Source organism: Drosophila novamexicana, unplaced genomic scaffold, assembly GCF_003285875.2.
Source record: "Drosophila novamexicana strain 15010-1031.04,08,12 unplaced genomic scaffold, DnovRS2.1 tig00000858-arrow-arrow-pilon, whole genome shotgun sequence".
NCBI classification, from domain to species: Eukaryota; Metazoa; Arthropoda; class Insecta; order Diptera; family Drosophilidae; genus Drosophila; species Drosophila novamexicana.
In genome coordinates, this window is record NW_020824829.1 from 101,854 (window position 1) to 119,808 (window position 17,955).

At 42.8% G+C, this 17,955-nt stretch overlaps 1 protein-coding gene across 8 annotated transcripts; it reads left to right on the forward strand.

The window, feature by feature from the left end:
- The first annotated feature begins 225 nt into the window (after positions 1-225).
- Positions 226-16,481, forward strand: LOC115764482 (protein enabled). Of its 8 annotated transcripts, XM_030707566.1 has the most exons (10): positions 226-976; positions 7,887-8,047; positions 13,054-13,375; positions 13,485-13,717; positions 14,157-14,454; positions 14,751-15,353; positions 15,421-15,579; positions 15,646-15,864; positions 15,923-16,043; positions 16,113-16,478. In XM_030707566.1, exons 2-10 carry the CDS (start codon positions 8,043-8,045, stop codon positions 16,139-16,141), a joined length of 1,989 nt encoding a protein of 662 aa, XP_030563426.1. In that variant the 5' UTR covers positions 226-976; positions 7,887-8,042; the 3' UTR covers positions 16,142-16,478. The 8 variants fall into 8 exon arrangements, with proteins under 8 accessions (XP_030563426.1, XP_030563420.1, XP_030563422.1 ...); XM_030707560.1 differs by lacking the exons at positions 226-976; positions 7,887-8,047 and adding an exon at positions 10,358-10,956 and having other exon boundaries at positions 16,113-16,481; XM_030707562.1 differs by lacking the exons at positions 226-976; positions 7,887-8,047 and adding an exon at positions 10,359-10,956 and having other exon boundaries at positions 14,169-14,454; positions 16,113-16,481.
- The last annotated feature ends 1,474 nt before the right edge of the window (positions 16,482-17,955 follow it).

Consider the following 17,955-nt stretch of genomic DNA (forward strand, 5'->3'; position numbering starts at 1 on the left):
TGCACTCTGTAATTGTTTTTATAAGTTCGATCTATCGATATATCACTGCGAAGTCAATTTATCGCAATCTTATTTAACATAGAAAATTCGTTTTTCGATAGCGATACCCTGTTATGCCGCTGTTCAATAACACATGTGTGTTATTTGGATCTAGTTAGCAGCTGTTGAATGCTAATTATTCTTTCAAACTAGTAAAATACTATATTTTTTTAAAATTTATATTTTGAGTATTTTATAGCAGTTTAAGGCAATATGCAACATTAACAGTCTTGGTTACAATACCTAAAAACTGGTAACGGCACATTTACTAAGAACTCACTGTTAATACATTTTAGAAAATGTTAATGCTTGGGCGCTGTTAAACCAGGGCTGCCCTGGTACATTACTTTTTACATCAGATCAAATATGGCGCTGGTGTGTTGTTGTCGCTGTCGCAATTTGGCCAAAATTAATTCGAATTAATCGCGTCGTGCACAAAAAGTGACAAAACCGCAATCGCAAGGCGAACAGAAGCAGTATTAATCTTTGCAAAACGCCCGTGCAAAGTTATTTTTAAAACTGCATCGAAAAAAAAACGGAGTTGCAGTATAAAACGAAGTAGCCGAAAAAATTGTGTCTCTACTCCTTGAAAAGGAGTTTAGTTTTTCGCTCTCCGTTAATGTGTGTGCGTGTGTGTGTGTGTGTTTGTTTGTGTAAGTGCTGTTCGAGTAAAGTGCTGCCGAAAACTAAATAAATTGAATTAAAATTGCGGCTTCTTTCCTGTTGTAACGAAACAAAATAATTTTACTGAAGAAACCCTGGAAAAACACGCAGCAAGCACTTTTATCGGCGATTAGTTGTGCTGTCTTTGCCCGCCGCCACTCGATTTGAGTGTGTGCGTGTGCGTGCTTGCAACAGCAGGAAAAAGGGAGTAGCTGCCAGGCAGCGGACACTAACACCAACGCATTTTCACTGTGGAATTAACGAAAATGATGTGGTAAGTTTTTGTTTTAAATTTATTTATAATCTGTGTCTGCGGAGATCTAGAGCAGAATTTAGCCCTGTCGACGGCCGTTGCATTTTCTGCGCATGTTTTTGCCCACGACTTCCGCTTTGTGCTCCCTTTTTAGTTCGGCGGCTGCTGTGGCAGCGACGTCGATAGCTGCTGCTTCACTTCTGCTCCCCTTTTTGCTTATTCTTTCACACAACACGCCCTTTTTCGCATGCGGCTGTGAGTGTGTGCATAGCCGTATAATAATGATGCCTTTTGGGTAAATAATTTAAATTTGCGTATTTCCCATTTTCTACCTACTCATTGGGCGAATGGAGACTTTAACAGCTGTCGCGTCTGCAGCGGCTAAACCAGTTTTTGCATTCATTTTATATTTTGTGTTTGTGTGCGCGTGTGTGTGTGTGTTAGATTTGTCCTGCGCCAGCTTTAATTGTTTTTGTGCAATTCCCCCGACGGCTCCACCGCGTTGGCAGCCTTCCTCTTTTGTTGTTCTCGTTTTTGGTGCTTGTTTTTGTGTTGCTGGGCGCTCGCTCTTATATTGATATGCTCTTTCTCTCTCTCTCTCTCTCCCGTGCACTACTCTCCAATTCCTTTTGAATGTTGCCAAACAAACAAATATCCAGCGTTGCCAATTTGAGAGTGAATGTAAGAGGAAAGTGGAGAGAGGCGAGAGCCTTATAAAGAAGAGAGCAAGGCGACGCGGGTGGGGCTATTGATATTTATACTTCTCTTTTATCTTTATCGTGTTTGTTTGAACTTTAATTTATGCGAGCCAAAGTGGGGCTTGCATTCTCCTCTTTGCAACATTTAAATGTCAATGCACCGCACAGACACGATCCGGGCTCCCTCAGATATCTCTCTCTCTCTTTTCCCTTCCTTCTGCCACCCACCGAATGACAGGCAAGTTGCATCACTGGAGTCGCCACATGACTCACTCTTTTATTTTTTGTTCGTTCGCTGCCAAATGAAGCGGGCCAAAGACCCGCAGCTCTCTCGCATACACACACACACACCTATACAGTGATGGACTAAAACAAAATAGCCAAACATCAAAACCAGTTCAGAAACAAAAACATAAAACATACAGTAAGTAAATCAAAGTACGCAATTTGTTATTGACGCTTGCAAATTTGAATTTATTCGTGCTGCCAGATTTCGCGTTTCAAAAATACTTTTCTGTTGTTTTGTTGCTGTAATTGCTTGCCAGTGTTGCATAGCGGCTCCTGCTAACAAACGGCTGCCCTTATTTTTTGTGAATAATTTATGGTATAAACAAGTTAAACAACGTTGCCCACCCAGTCATCGGCAGCAGCAGCAGCAGCTGCTGCTATTGGAGTCACGCAACTACTAGATAAGATAAGAACCAAATCGAAATGCATATGTGTGCGGTTTGTACTTCTCTTTTTTATTTTTTTTATCAGCCATCCGTCCCCCTTTCGGTATGTTTGCTCCCTATTTACGCATCTCCTCGTAGTTGTGTTCACTTTCAGTTCGCTTTTCGGCTTTTTTAACGATGACTAAAGCTTTGAATAAAACAAATCTAAGAAATCGCCACAAGTTTTCCAAGTATTCGTGTCTTCTCCTTGTGGTTTATCCCCGGTTTTATTTCTGTTCTGTTTATGTGTTCGTAGCGGCGACTGCTCTGAATCATAAACTTGCCCCAACTTGTTTTGCTTTGTGACTAAACTTTAACGCGTGTCATAGCAGCCAGAATGCAGATCAATGCACTGAACTTTGACTGTCGCGCAAATGTATTCAAGTTTCTCGCTTTGCTCGCCAGTGTGACCCTGCTCCCACGCAGCATTCAATAAAACTACATTTCCGTTTGTTTGCCTACTTGTTTCTCGCTGAGGCCTCACAATGCGGGTTAGAAAAAAAAGCCAGCCTCTTTATTTTAATCTGCCTGGCCTGTATAACTGGGTGGTCAGATGCTCTGTTAGTGCTGGTTCCTGCCGTTTGTCGATAGATGATCATATTCACACTTTTGTCGAATGACTTTATTAATGCAACCGCAATATAGGAAAAACTGCATAGCTATTTCCCTTAAACTGTAAACAATGTATACTTATAATCAATTTTATGGTGCGCCATCGTCAACTGCATTATTCATTGGAATTCATGAGTCTTCTTGTTCGTCTCTGGCCATCGGATGCATGAAACGTGTTTTGATTTTTATGGTAGCTCCTCATACCTTATATGACTCTTAACTACATACATACAATATCAGCTAAATAATTGCTCGCTGCCTGAATTTGTTTATTTAATAATTTGTTTATTGTTGATTTGTTTTGGTCTTACTGAAGGAAAGGGGGTTTCCTTCTTGTATTTCTTTTGCAATTTAAACGTTAGCTGGTATTTATATATAGGTTTTCCATGTGGAATGTCAGCTCAGATATTTTTTTGGCAGCAATTAGCTAATGTTTCAGATAATCCCGTTTCGATTTGAGTATTTCTTCGCCGAACAAAGCAATAGCTCCACAGCAAGCGCAATTCTGCTGTCTGTGAAGTATCGGAAAAAAAGCTGTTTCCTCCATAATGCGCATTAACTGCAGAGGAAAGCATCGTTGATTATGCACTATGCACATGAAATGCGCCGGGCCTGAGAGTGTATAATATATTCATATGCGTGATAAATATACCGCTCATATGGCATAAATTGTAGATACAAATATACGAACTGCACAGATAAGCAGAACGGAGAATGAAATTCGCTTAAGTGGCAGCTTTTCTCGCGTTTCTTTCCACTGTCTTGGCTGTTATAGCCACGGCTTTGGATTGGAGGCCATTGCATTGGCACATGATATGAACAAAATTATCACTCACAATCCTAAGCAACAGACACAGAATCAAACACGCGCCTAAATGCGGAAAAATCCAAAATGAATGCCGTGAAATACGAGTTAAGAAAAGGCAGCCAACTCCGCTCGCTGAGCAATGCACTTGGCGACATTCAGCAGGCATATGCAATGCCCTACAAATAGTTTTGTCAGCTTTATTCGATTAGTATAGGCATTTAAAGCTAATTAAAGCATGTATGTGCTATGAGAGGTACCTTGATGGAAATGTTCAAAAAGCTAAAGGAAATCTTCACTCTCTACTCTGTTTGTTTTTAGAGCTTTTTCTCTAGTTATAATATATATATACTTTTGTGATTTGTTACCTTTTTCCAGTTCAAAACGAATATGTTTTAAAATTGTTACGGTCAAGAGCTCGGCAGAGCAAGCGTTTCTTTTCAAATACCTGTTGTGTTCCATTTATTTCATAAATGTGTTTATCTACATACATATGTAGTATGCAACTCCGCCTTAAACAAGTTATATTTAAAGCAATTGGCGCGCCATTAAACCATTTTTTACGGCCTAGAAATTTTACCACAACAAGCAGACGCTAACATAGACACATTTTCCAAAGTTTCTGCTCTGTTCCGGCTGATTCTTTTACTAAATTACCGCCTCATCTCTTGGTGGTTTTTTTTTCTACTAAGTTTACGGTCTAACGCTCGGCTATTCGCAGCCGCAGCACTCAGATATCTTGCAAGTTTTAGTTGAATTATAACAATAATTATATATTTATATAAATTATAAAATTTCAAGTAAGAATCAAATAATCAACGTGGTTTGGAATTCATATTCTCGCGTCTCCCGCTCGGCATACGGTCAGTCGAAACGGGAAGAGCCGCATACGCTGATTAAATAAAAAACTTGAAGTGGCAAAAAGTATTAAATTGAACTGCCACAGTGAGCAAAGTTGATACAAAGTCAATAGCTCTAGGGTTCCTGTACCTCCTCCCCATAGTCCCCACTCCGTCTCCGCGCTGACTATGCTCAAAGAGGAATTGCAAGCACTTGAAGTGCTTCCGCTCGGTCTGCGACTGCGACTGCGACTGCGACTGGAATCAGACATTTTACAGCCAAGCCAGCGGGTTGCTTTTTGTTTTTCCCAACGAAAAGGTGACGGGCAAACTTTTCTTTCTTTTCGTTTTGATTGCATAGAAATACTTCTGCTCTTGGTTGGCGACTCTTGGTGCAACGTTGCCCAGGTGCTAGGATTTTTGGGCATGATTTTCGCCCCAATATCTAAGAGAAACATTAAAAAATGCTTGTATTATATTGGAAGTCGTTCAAAAATATACAATTAACAGCAATGAATTAGTTAAATGGTGGGAAATAGCTTTAAATGAATCGACTTATTGTTTCGTTACTGGGTATTTGACATTCGTGCAGGCTGTTATTCGTTGTCCGTTATGGTTATTGTTGTTATTTTGCGCTAAATTGATGTTTGTAGCTGCTGCACATTTCCCTACTTACCCTCTCTTTCTAGGTGCCAGCTGATTATATTATGATTATGATTATGATATGTCCGCTTCTCACTTGAACTTTGTGGCTTGAACTGGAATCAACTCCAGCGGCTTAGGAGTGGCAGTTCGGCTGAGGGAAAAGTCTAGGCCGAACCCCCTTTGTCTTGTGTGTAATGCATCAATAGATATTTTTCGTATTTTGTTGCGCCCTATTTCATTTCATTTTTAATATTTGTTACGCATTATATAATATTTATCCAAATTTTGTCGGTTCGCTTCATTAAATAGATGCGCTGAGGCACAATGACAACTACAACAGCTCAAAAAATGTTTACAATCGATATTTTTGGGTCGATTGATTTTAGATTCGTCTTGGGTCGATATGGTTGCGCCCTGCCTAGCCTAATAATGCCCACAGTTTCAGGACAAATGCAAACAAAGTTCAGACTGGATTGCAACAAATTAATTTCTTGTAGATGCAAACATAGTTTATTAGCAGCTAAGCTGAGAAGCCGTGAGAAGCCATGGTAAAATGCAAAAGGCTTGACGCTTGGCTGCTGATTTTGATATGCCTGGGAGTCTTTTAGTCTTCTGAATGATTCGCATTATGGATTTGGGCAAAAGTTGATGTGGTAAACAGCTTGCACAACACATTTAAAAACCGCACAATGCTGAAGTCAAAGCCAGGAGAGCGACCCAAATTCAGTCGCAATCCAAACTAAAGCATACTTTTGCCCAACCCGAGAGAGTAGAGACAGACAGACAAATGCAAAGGTGACTGCCTGTGCCGCTTGGAAAACCCGTTTGCGATCTGCTTGACCATATCAACTGCGCCGAAGCTGTCTTGGCTAGATTGAGCTCCAACGCGAGTGCTAAAAAGCCGAAAACAAAGAAGTTGTGTTGGCTTGGATTGGCAGACTAAAAGATGATTATGAACCTAAGCACGGATTACTCTGCTTGGCATACTATTGGAGACGGATGATGTTAGAGGTGGAATTGCAAGTTGCCTTAATGTGTCAGTGTTTGCTTTTGAAGCTGTCAAATCAACAATCCAACGAGTCACGCGAACAAGCACGACACAATACAAATGGGGGGAAATTTCCATGTGCAATGCGGCACATTAATTTGTTATTGTTTTGAGTGCAAACATTTGGTGTCCTTTGCAAAGCAGAAAACGGAAAACTGGGACTGGTATCGGAACAGGGTTGAAATTGTGGCATGCCAACTGACATCATTCCAAACGCCACGTAGGAGTCATGAAAATTCCTGGAAATGGTTTTTTTTCTGTCGACAGAATGACAAAAACGTGTCTTATTCCCGGCTAGAGATGGGAGCACGGTATTTGGAGCTCGCAACTGATAACCCCTAAGCCGGATGCCGCATGTATTGCCTTCGGGTCAGGAGTGTAAAACAAACCGTCTGCATGTCTGCATGTCTGCTTTCGATCGGTTTGGCTTACTTGCCACCCCCAATGGCAGAAAGTAACGACTGGCTTTAAGGGGTGTTTGTAGAAGCCCTTTCCCGAAATTTACTTTTTAACTGCCTACGAGTCGAGGGAGGATCTAGCCTGGCAAAAGCAAGGAAGCAAAATAAGCAGAACACGTGCCTCTGAGCCGCTTAACGCTCAACGAACTTTTAATGGGTTTGTCCAATGTGTTTGGTTAGCCAACAATGTAATTATATTCGTGAAAATTGACTCGTCAAATGTTATCATATTTCCTACAAGTGTAAGTGGCAATTGCTTCAATTTGATTATTGCTTGAATCCGAGATTTCTCTCACCAGAACGAAATGTATATAGTCCACACGAGTAAGTCGAAAACAAAGAACAAAAAACAATCACTTACAGACTGCGAATGAGCTTACAGGACAGAAGTAGTTGATAATTACATCGCAAATGTGGTCGCTTTGATAAACTATACTCAATGAATTTTGCGCACTTTGGGCACTTCCGGCCACAAAGCGGACGTTGGAGTAACGAGCCCGCATAACGATTGCGAAGGCGCGCTAAGGGCAGCATATTAGCTAACTATGACGCAAACAATGCTCTATGCGGAGGGGACGCGTCCTACAAAACTAGGTCAAAAACCTTTTTTGAGGAGCGTGACACAAATTTCGCGTAGCTCTGGCTGCGCTTATACATTGCACGGCCCCGAAGCGATTCGTTGGTTTTGACTAGTTAGGTCTTTAGAATTATGTATTGAGCGTATTCATTAGACAAGGGACGCCGCTTGCATCTCTCATGCAAATGAGAGAATAGATATCTGTTGTCTTCATTATTGTCGCCACATTTTATAGAGTTTTTGTCGCGTTTAAAAGAAAGAAAAAGTAAAAAAGCTATGGAACACAGAAGCCGCATTGTCTATCGACAGTTATATTTATATTTAGTCTCTGCCGTTCTTCGTTGTTTTCTGCAGCTACTTTCATTAGCTGTCATTCGACGGTTAGTTTAGCTAATTGATGGGGCTAGCTATAATCTCAAGGTCTCTTTTCACCTATTTATTAGTTAGGCTCAGGCATAAGACTGTGTGTATGGACCTCTCTTCTTTAAAAAGTGTCCTACATCTAACCGGCATATTCTGTTTTAATACATTTACAGATATCATAAATATAATTAACAAGAAAAAGCGAGGAGACGAGCAGCACCTGGTGGAAGCCAAGCGAAGCACAACTAACCCCCCGCTCCATACATCAAAAGTCCGCCCGGTTTTCCGCTTAAGCAACAGAAACAGTATCAAAAACAAACAAAAACGAAATGACGTAAGTGCCACATCGAATTTCAAGTTTGATTTCATCTTATGTATATTTATGTATGTATATATTTAAAGATATATTACATTGTCGCAAAGTTATTGTAATTTATCAGTTGCCACGACATTGGAACGTTGCGTATTCGTTTGACTTCAGTCAAGGACATTTCAATTATGACGCCCGCCACTCTTGCTGGCATTCTAATTCTTTCTTGGTTAACCCAATTGACGATATTGATGCTGCTAGCGACTTGTCGATCGACATGTGTCCAACTAGTTCGGATACAATTTGACTTCGGAATACCTGCCCACATTAAAACTACCAAAAGTTTATAGGTCAGCGAAACGATGTGGGAAACAGCCCTTAGAGGCCTGGAGTTGTCTTTCTTAATGCCCATAATTTGTTTAGCTATATGACGTTTACGCGACCGGGGAGTGGCACATCCGTCGGCTTCCTGCCAAATCGGACTGTGTGCTTAGTCAGGGCATTTGCCCGCGTTCTGCTTGATAACTGATTCATAAGCGAAAAACTGAGTCAATTTTGGGGCTTATTTTCTGGGTGTGTCATCATTTATTGCCGTTGCCGTTGCCGTGTAGTCTCCGTGGAAATTCGGCACGCTTTTTAAACTGAGCACTCAGCTTTTGGCTCAGCTCTGTTTGTCCAGTTTGGCTTAGCCCATTACAGTACACGCTCCGCAGTGGAATTTGCAATTAAAGGCGAGGTATGCCCCAGAAGTAGAATATAGCAAACTAGAGTTTCTCGCGTGGAACTCTCCCAATGGTGTACTGGGAACATTACTGTGCAGCTCTTGAAAGTTCGGGGTTACTTAAATTGTTTAATTGATTTGAAGTGCACAACAGATCTTCCTAAAGCCCTTGAATTCCGGTCTAATTGCCACGCATTCACTCAGCCAGTGCATTTTTATCTATTAGTCGAGTAATGCGTCCAAAATAGAAACAGTTCAAGAGCGACGTTCAACATAGTGAGTCGCATTGCTGAATCATTTGCTTATACTTTTTGAAAAAGTTGAATAATAAATGCGGAAAAGTTGAACATCGCAGGAACAGGTAACTCGGTAGCTCTTCGAATCGAATTCGAGACTAACTCAAATCTGATTGATGCTGGAGGATTGGAGAAGTATTGAATGATTCCAGCAAGAGTTTAGACTCTTTCAATTGCTGCTCGCTCGGACTGCCAGATCTCCCCTCTCTCCTATATTTGTTGCCCTGCTCGCCGCGTAGGGCTTTTAGAAACTAATAAAGACGCTATAGCCGAAAAATTGCCAAATCATTTAAGGCACGGCTTGATCTATAGAGTGTTAAATTCGAGTACGGTACGAGTTGTGGCCTGCCAGGCCTAGCCCGTTTTACAAAGCCATTAAGCCGCAGAATAATCGTGGCTCAAATCATACAAAAATCACACACTGAGCTTTAAAGACCAGACGCGCGCATTATAACGAGCTCTAAGAGCAACAACATTCTAAATAGATAAATACCATGTTAATTGGAAATGTACGCTTAAGAATTGTAGTAGAACAAAAAATTCAAACTGATTCTGTTACTCAACCGCCGGCAGCTCTACAGCTCGGCAGCGAGACAGACTGTATTTATATGAATTTTTCATGGCATGCCACAAGCTGTGCATTCCCCTGTCCTCCTGCCAACTTGCTTCCTACTTACTGCTATGCCGCCTCAACAAAACAGCTGAATACAAAAAAAAAAAAAAAAAAAAAAAAAAAAAAAAAATGAAAGAACTTTATAGTCGCTCGGGGGGAAATATAAATTATTGAGCTCGTTTCTTAAGTAATTATCGCAGAGAGAAGGACGGACTGATCTACTGACTGAGCGACTAGACTATCTGACAGAATGGACAGCTGGGCTAGGGAGGGGGGCTGTCTACAGCTGAGCTTAAGCTGCGATGTGAGCGGCTTTTTAATTGCATCGTCAAGTGGGAACCGAATAATACCGAAGAGAAGAGCAGACAATCTTAAGGGATCTATGGGTCGGCTAGACTACGGATGGATCTCAGTAGCACATCTCATTATTTTATTGTCTGGAAGTGTAATTACACAGACTCTCGGCCGTGAACGGCGATCGTCGCTCTCGCTCTCGTTGTCTGCTCTTTTCTTGTTGCTCTTTTGTCTTCGGCTCACCGCGAGTCGAGTGGCTGTTCTGTGAGTGGCTTGGCAAACTCCATGCTCTCCGTTGCTCTCTCTCTTTCTGGGGCCAAGTTCAGGCCGAGACTTGTTTGGCGCGTTCAGTCTCAATTGAGGTTCGATTACGATCAGCCACAAGCAGCAGCCACGGCTGCACATACGATAGTTTGTGAACGAAGCGAACCTAGACAAACATCAATTCCATTTATTTATTGAGTGCTGTGATCGTGTGACCGAACGCTTGTGCGAGGAACCGCGTTTGTGTGTGTAGGGCTGCCTCTGCAAATGTTTGCTATTACTTAATGGCCATGAAGAAACTTTATGCTAAAACCTCGTTTACGAACAAGAAGTCCAATGCTAGTGTCGCCGTAGCTGGGCCAATTCTGGCCTATCATCAGCCCGCCAATGCAAAGCTGGCCATGTGCGAGTTCCAGGCGAACGGGGAACAACATGATGCCGATCTGCTGATCAAGCGCAGCCAAAGTCTTTACAACAAGGCATCGCCCAAGGGCCGAAGTCTGCCGGCGGCAAGCAGGGATTACTACAGCGTTAGGGAGCTGCAGGAGCTGGATCTACTGGACTATCGCCATCCCATGTACCATCATTACCAGCAGGATCTGTTGTTGCGCCAGCGCAGTGCCACGGCCTATCATGAGCATGAGCAACTGGTCTTGCAGTTGCCCATGGCCCAGGGCACGCCCGCGCCCACGCCCATCTATGAGGCGCCCACATGGACACAATCGCTAGTCAATGACCAGTCCTTGTACGTACCGACGGGCCAAGATGTTGGTTCAATGCACAGCAGACATGTCGATGCATCATTATCATCAACATCAACATCAACATCAACATCATTATCCACCGCGACCACAAACTCTATCTTGATAGCTAGCCCAGCCTCTCCCACAGTATCTGCCTCTGCCCCTGCCCCTGCCCTTGAGCCTGCCTCCACTTTGTCCACATCGACTGCTATATTTTCTACTTTACGTAAGTGCGTAGCTCTGCCCCAGTCCCCGCACCCGTCCCAGACTCGTTCAGTGACCAACCCGATATCAGCTAACGCTGACCCAGCTTCCACTTCCAATTGCTCCGCTGTCCCTGTTTTTGCTCCGTCCAGACTGACCAGCTCTATGTCGTTCTCAATTAGAGCGCCACGTTCAACAACAACAACAGCCGCAAATCAGCATCTCTATAGCAACATTCATCATTATTTGCTACTGCAACAACAAAACAACCAAACACAACAACAGCAACAACAGCAACAACAACAACAACAGCAACAACAACAACAACAGCAGCAACAGCAACACGTACAACGCATCCCTCAACGTTGCCATAATTCGGTCAAATATAAATTAATTGGGGGCCCAACAAGTTTAACGTATGTTTTTCTTCTTTTCATATTATATTTCTTTCTTCTCTCAGATCGGTTTTTCAATTTGAACGTCCTTTTTCTGCAGGTCACAGATCTTGAAACGTGATCCAATTGTTTCTGAATATTTTCCATTACATATTTCCCTTTCCCATCTCGTATCGTATCACAGGCAAAGTTTAGATTTCCTGCGTATATCCCAGGTTAAATTTGGATCGGTCGCTGGCAGAGGGCTTCCCCGTGTCGACCTGCTACCAATGTGCTCGCAACTGTATATAATTGAACGTAAATTAAAACCTATAAAGAAAATTGCTTTCGTGCTGGAAATGTGCATAAAACTTAACGCACGAATTAATCCACAACTCGAGCTCAAAACGAAATATAAACACAAAATTTCACCTGCGTTCGCCGTAATGAAGTCTTTAAACGACCCACATGAATGGAATGTAATTTGCATTAATCTCATTACCTGACCACATGCTCATTTCCAACCACTGAGTAAACCTCCCACTTTCTTGCTGTTCATTTGAAGCGAAGCACTCGGTGCCGGAGCCTGTAAATCGTTTGGGAATGCCAGCCAGAACGAGAGAGTAAGATCATCCGCGTCTCGTCCCTGTTGTAGTATCTAACAAATTACACGTATCTCATAGATAAACTTCACTTTCGTTCCACGAAACACATCATCGTATGCCGTAAATGACCAACTACCCCAACACAGCACGTTTGTTATATAAGGCCGCCCAGCTGTGGACTTGCTTCTCGGCCATTTTCCTCACTTCCCTCGCGCACATAGCGCTAGATATCGGGCTCCATTTAAGTGCAAAACCAGTCAACTTTTAGACAGGCCAAGTTTTGCTGCCTGCCAGAATACTGAAGTCAGCTCTAGACAGAGCAAAAAGACGGCGATCGTAACTCGTTTTTTCTTTTTTTTATTTTGTTTTGTCTCTGTTGGGGCTGTCATTAACTCTTGCAGCTCGTTGCAGCGACTGAGATCCAAGTTGTTGTCATCAACGTCATGCTTGCAGCATATTTGAAACTCTTCTATTGCATCGTGTTTAGTTTTCCCGGTTTAATTGTCAATGCGCTGCAAAAAATATGTTAAAGGTTGCGTAAAAGTTCATTAGAACTATTTAATCGGCGGCGGGGCAATGACAACTGCGTGACAGGTGTGCAGTTTTCTCAGGGGGAATACGTTCTTTACAATGAACGCCAAGCGCTTCCTGTCCAGTCCCGGCTACAGCTTCATCCACAGAGATCACTGCACTTCAGTTCAAGCGTGTGAAACTTTGTGAAAGCCGAGACGTAAATGGAAAGAAACAGAATAAACCAGAGGTGTGGTCGGGATGTCAAGTCTATGTTAGTTGTATTTTGAATAAATCATCTAATGCTTTTCCGATTGTGGTGCGATTTTCGTTTTCGATATCTTAGTCGTTTCCTCGGCTCCCTCAAATAATTAGTCTTGCGTATCTGTTCTTCATTTATTTGCAGTGAGCAAAGCATTATTGGCGCCCGCGCCTCTGTGATGGTCTACGATGACAACCAGAAAAAGTGGGTGCCATCGGGCAGCTCGTCGGGATTGAGCAAGGTGCAAATCTATCATCACCAGCAGAATAACACATTTCGTGTGGTGGGACGCAAGCTGCAAGACCATGAGGTGGTCATCAACTGCTCTATACTTAAGGGTCTCAAATATAATCAGGCTACGGCTACGTTCCATCAGTGGCGCGACTCCAAGTATGTATACGGTCTTAACTTTTCCAGCCAGAGCGACGCGGAGAACTTTGCTCGGGCCATGATGCATGCTCTGGAGGTAAGTGTCGGGTTCTCTCCTGTTTCTAGTCTTGTTTAACTGAATCATTCTCTCTCTCTCTCTCTCTCTCTCTCTCTCTCTCTCTCTCTCTCCATCGGCTTGTGGCCAGGTGCTGAGTGGTCGCGTAGTCAACAATCCTGCCGGCCAGCCTACAAATGGCAATGGATACGAGGAGGATATGGGCTACCGTACGATGACCAGCGAAGATGCGGCAATTTTGCGACAGAACAACGGTATGGCCGGCCACATAACACCCTCGGCCCAAACGCCAACATCGCAGACAAATCAGAACAACATACCGCAGAGTCCGCCAACGCCGCAGGGACATCATCGCACCAGCAGGTGGGTGTTTGATCACAGTTTCAGGTCCAGGGCACTCATATCATCTACAGTGTTGCCAATTTGACTTTATCTAGCTATATTTAATTGATTTCACAAGTCTCAGCTTAATTTTTAAAGGTATTTAGCCTTTTTTGGCATATCCAAAGTTCGACCAGTTCGAAACATTAAATTCAGCTACTTTTTGTAACGGCAATTGGCAACACTGGTCATCAATCAATCAGTCGACATATCTTTTGATTTCGTTCATTTTTCTTCTCTCTTTCACACACTGACAAAAACACACACATGCTTTCCTGTAACATGCACATCGTTCTGTTTGTTGTCGTCGTACTCGATACTCGATTTTCGATACCTAACACATCATGCTCTCTAACACACACATACATTGAATCGATCTTCGAATCGAACTGCCGAATCATCACAAATTGCTCACAAAAAGGAATTCCCTTAGCGCACCGCCGGCGCCGCAGCCGCAGCAACAACAGCAATTGGCATCACAGCCGGGCTCGCACTACGGACCCACTTCAAACGGGCCAACGTCCAATGGCCTGCCACAGCAGGGTAATCCACAGATGCAAATTCCTCCTGCACCCGGCCAGACACAGCAGCAACAACAGCAGCAGCAGCAACAACAGCAGCAGCAGCAGCAACAATACCAACAGCAGCAACAGCCCGTCTATAATACGCAGCAACAGCAGCAGCCACAGATGGTGCAAGCGGGATATGCGCCCCCACAGGTAGGTGTGGTCGACTTGGGCTTGTACCGTTCAGCCAGGTCCGCTTAAGGTCCGCCTATGTTGCTACTTTTACCTTTCTGTTTCATTTCATTCCAAACATTCGCACGTCCGCAATTGGCTTGAAATTTCCCCAAAAACTAAACCGAACCGAACCCACTTCCACCAAAACAACCAACACAACCACCACCATCGCTACCGTTACAACCACAACAACCACCCGCCAGCAGTACCAGCAGCCCCATTATGTGCTCTCAAACTCTAATCCCAATCTCAATCTACATCAATACCCGACACAGCCACAGCCACCGATGCCGCCGGTGCATCAGAATGGGGGCGGACCCATATATGGGTCTGCGCAGCCAGCCCACATACCGAGCTCGGCAAGCTCCAATAGCGTCGTGTACACCACTCAGCAGCAGTTGTTACCTCAGCCACCGCTGGCGCCGGGTATGCCCGCTCCTGGGTATGTCCAGCACAATGGCCAGCAGCAGCAGGCGGAGAATCCTTATGGGCAAGTTCCGCTGGCACCACCTATGATGCAGCAACAGGGCGGTGGTGTTCCAATGCCGCCGCCACTTAATCGCATGAGCAGCACAGGCGGCGGTCCAGGACAGGCGGCTGCGCCGGCGCCACCACCACCGCCACCTACATTCGGTGGTGCACCGCCGGCCCCGCCACAGATGTTTAATGGAGCTCCAGCGCCACCGCAGCCGCCGGCACCGCCTGCGCTACCGGCTCAGGGGGGGCCATCATGTGGACCAGGCGGTCCTGGAGCACCACCGCCGCCGCCACCGCCCCCCGTGGGTGCCGGTGCCGCAGGTAAGAAGGATGATCCGCAAGCCGATCTTATGGGCTCGTTGGCCTCGCAGCTGCAGCAGTTTAAACTAAAAAAGAACAAGGTAAGGAAGAGCTGACAAATTAAAATGAACCAAATTGCCTAATCGATTTCTCGATTATTTGTTTTAGTCCACGACAGCTGCTCCTGAAAATAGCGGCAGCAGCACCTCAAGCGGCGGCAGCGGTAATTATGGCACCATTGGACGTAGCTCCAATGGCATGGCATCCATGATGGACGAGATGGCCAAGACGCTCGCTCGGCGTCGTGCGCAGGCCGAGAAAAAGGAGGTGAGTTGGGTATATTTAACAATTTCTATATACGGCTATTTATTACTACTTATCAACACTGTGCAGCCCGATCCTGAGCCAGAAGTTAAACAAAGGCCGTGGGAAAAGTCAAATACGTTGCCCCACAAGTTGAGCAGTGGCGGCGGCAGCAACACCACGTCAAGTGCACAAGTCGGAGCCAACGGCAGTGGCGGCAGCGGTAACAACACAACGAACAGCGGTGGCGAATCGCCGCGTCCCATGCGCAAGCGTTTCGGCAGCGCCAGCGAGGAGACCATTCTCAAGGTGAGTTGACTTTTATACAATTTGTAGAACTAACGATAATGACCCTTGTCGCGGTTAGCAGGTCAATGGCGATGGTCTGTCGCTGGCGCTGTCCAACAGCGACCTGGACACCCTGAAAGCTGAGATAGTGCGTGAGATGCGGCTGGAGATACAGAAAGTGAAAAACGAAATCATAGACGGTAAGCTATTTCGACAATCCAGCTTCCTGCGCTTACTTGTCTTCTAAAGCACATTTTCATGCCTTGCAGCTATCAAATCGGAGTTCAATCGTAGATAGATCAAAATAAATATTTAGCCTCAAAGCAGCCTCTATCACTGTCTACTGTTTACTGCCTACACCAAGTATAACAAGAATAAGAACCAGAAACACCAACACTTTACACAAACACTGTCCTAAAAGTGAGCCCGGCTATGGGCGTGTTGTCGTGTCTTCAGCAACCGGCGCACGTGTCACGAACTGAGTTATATTGCATGTAAACAGAAACCGCGTCAAATATTTAAATGTGTAATTTTAAATATTTTAATTGTATTTCATTCATATATTCAAATGGCGCCCAACATAATGGGCATATACAAGCAGCATATACATATATACAAATTTATATATATCTACATACGTATATAGATTTACCACAAATATATATAAATATATATTTATATGTATATTTATATATATATATATAAATATATATAAATCTTATACATATACGAAAGTACGCAATTATGTATCAGCTTTTTACAAGAACAAGAAACTTTAGTCAAAATAATTTTAATTCTAATCGATTTCTAAGTTACGCAAATTTCGTGCGAGGAAAATTTTAGTATGTAATTTTACAACTGTACATTATTTTTACATAAGTATAAAACAATTTAAATGTGAACAAGAAATGCATTGTATACATTTGTTCTGTGTTTACCCTGCGTATTTTGTCGCCCTCTAACCTCCTAGCCGATGAGGAGCACTTATTTGAAATGCATTTCATTTTCGCTTTTCTTAAATACCAAAAACAAAAAATCAAAAACTCGTAAATAATAACATATAAACATAAGCCAAAAATAAACCTATACAAGAAAAGAAAGAAACAAAACATTTTTAACAAGCATCTATCTATTCTACATATAAGTATATCACACACTGTCTCACACACATACACATACACGAATGCATACAAGTTTAGATATACGCGTTGTAAGGCAGTATAGTATTACGAAAAGACGATTGCAAATTTAAGAGTCGCAATCCCATAGATGCGTCATGGGATCATCAATTTAATCAAAACACAGAATAACGTCGATGCATTTGATAACTCTTCAACATTTCCCCAGTTGACAACTGACATGAAAACAAAACACTTTCCTAAGTCACGATCTCATTAAAACAAACACAAGAAATATTGATAAAACCCGAAATATACCTTAAAAACCACAAGTAAAAAGTCTTCAAAACATTTCAAAGTGGAATTGAGTGTAGTGTTCAGCACTTTTGAAAGCATTAGCGTTATATACATACAATATCTACCATTAGCAAACAGATAATGATAATCTATAAACGCTCAACTATTATCGAATTACAGAGAAGGCGAAAATAAAATTCCAAATCAAGAGCAAATACAACAAATTGACTGCTGCATTAAAATAAACATAAAACATGATTAAATACCAAGTAGCCAGTAAATTGATACACCTCTTCTCCTCCATTAGAGACCCAAATTGTTTTCCTAGTTGATCCTGAACACATTGAGTACCAATTTCAACTTCCATATACAATTAAGACTAAATAGTGAAATTTATACAACTTGAATATGAGACGTAAGCAAACATACGAATATTGAAATCGTTGGAGATGAGTTTAGTTCTTAGGACTGAACCCATAACGAAGTGAAATTGTTTATTAAGTGAAACATTTATTTATACAACAATGCGGATGGACATTAATTTTAAATAATAATAATTTTTTATATTGATTGTGTAAGGTCGATTTAGAGATATTTAATCCTAGTTCTATGTGTATATGGGCAATGTATATGAAAATGTTATGATTTTTTGTATTTTTATATATGATCTTTGTATTGGCTGCAACTGCAACAAGTT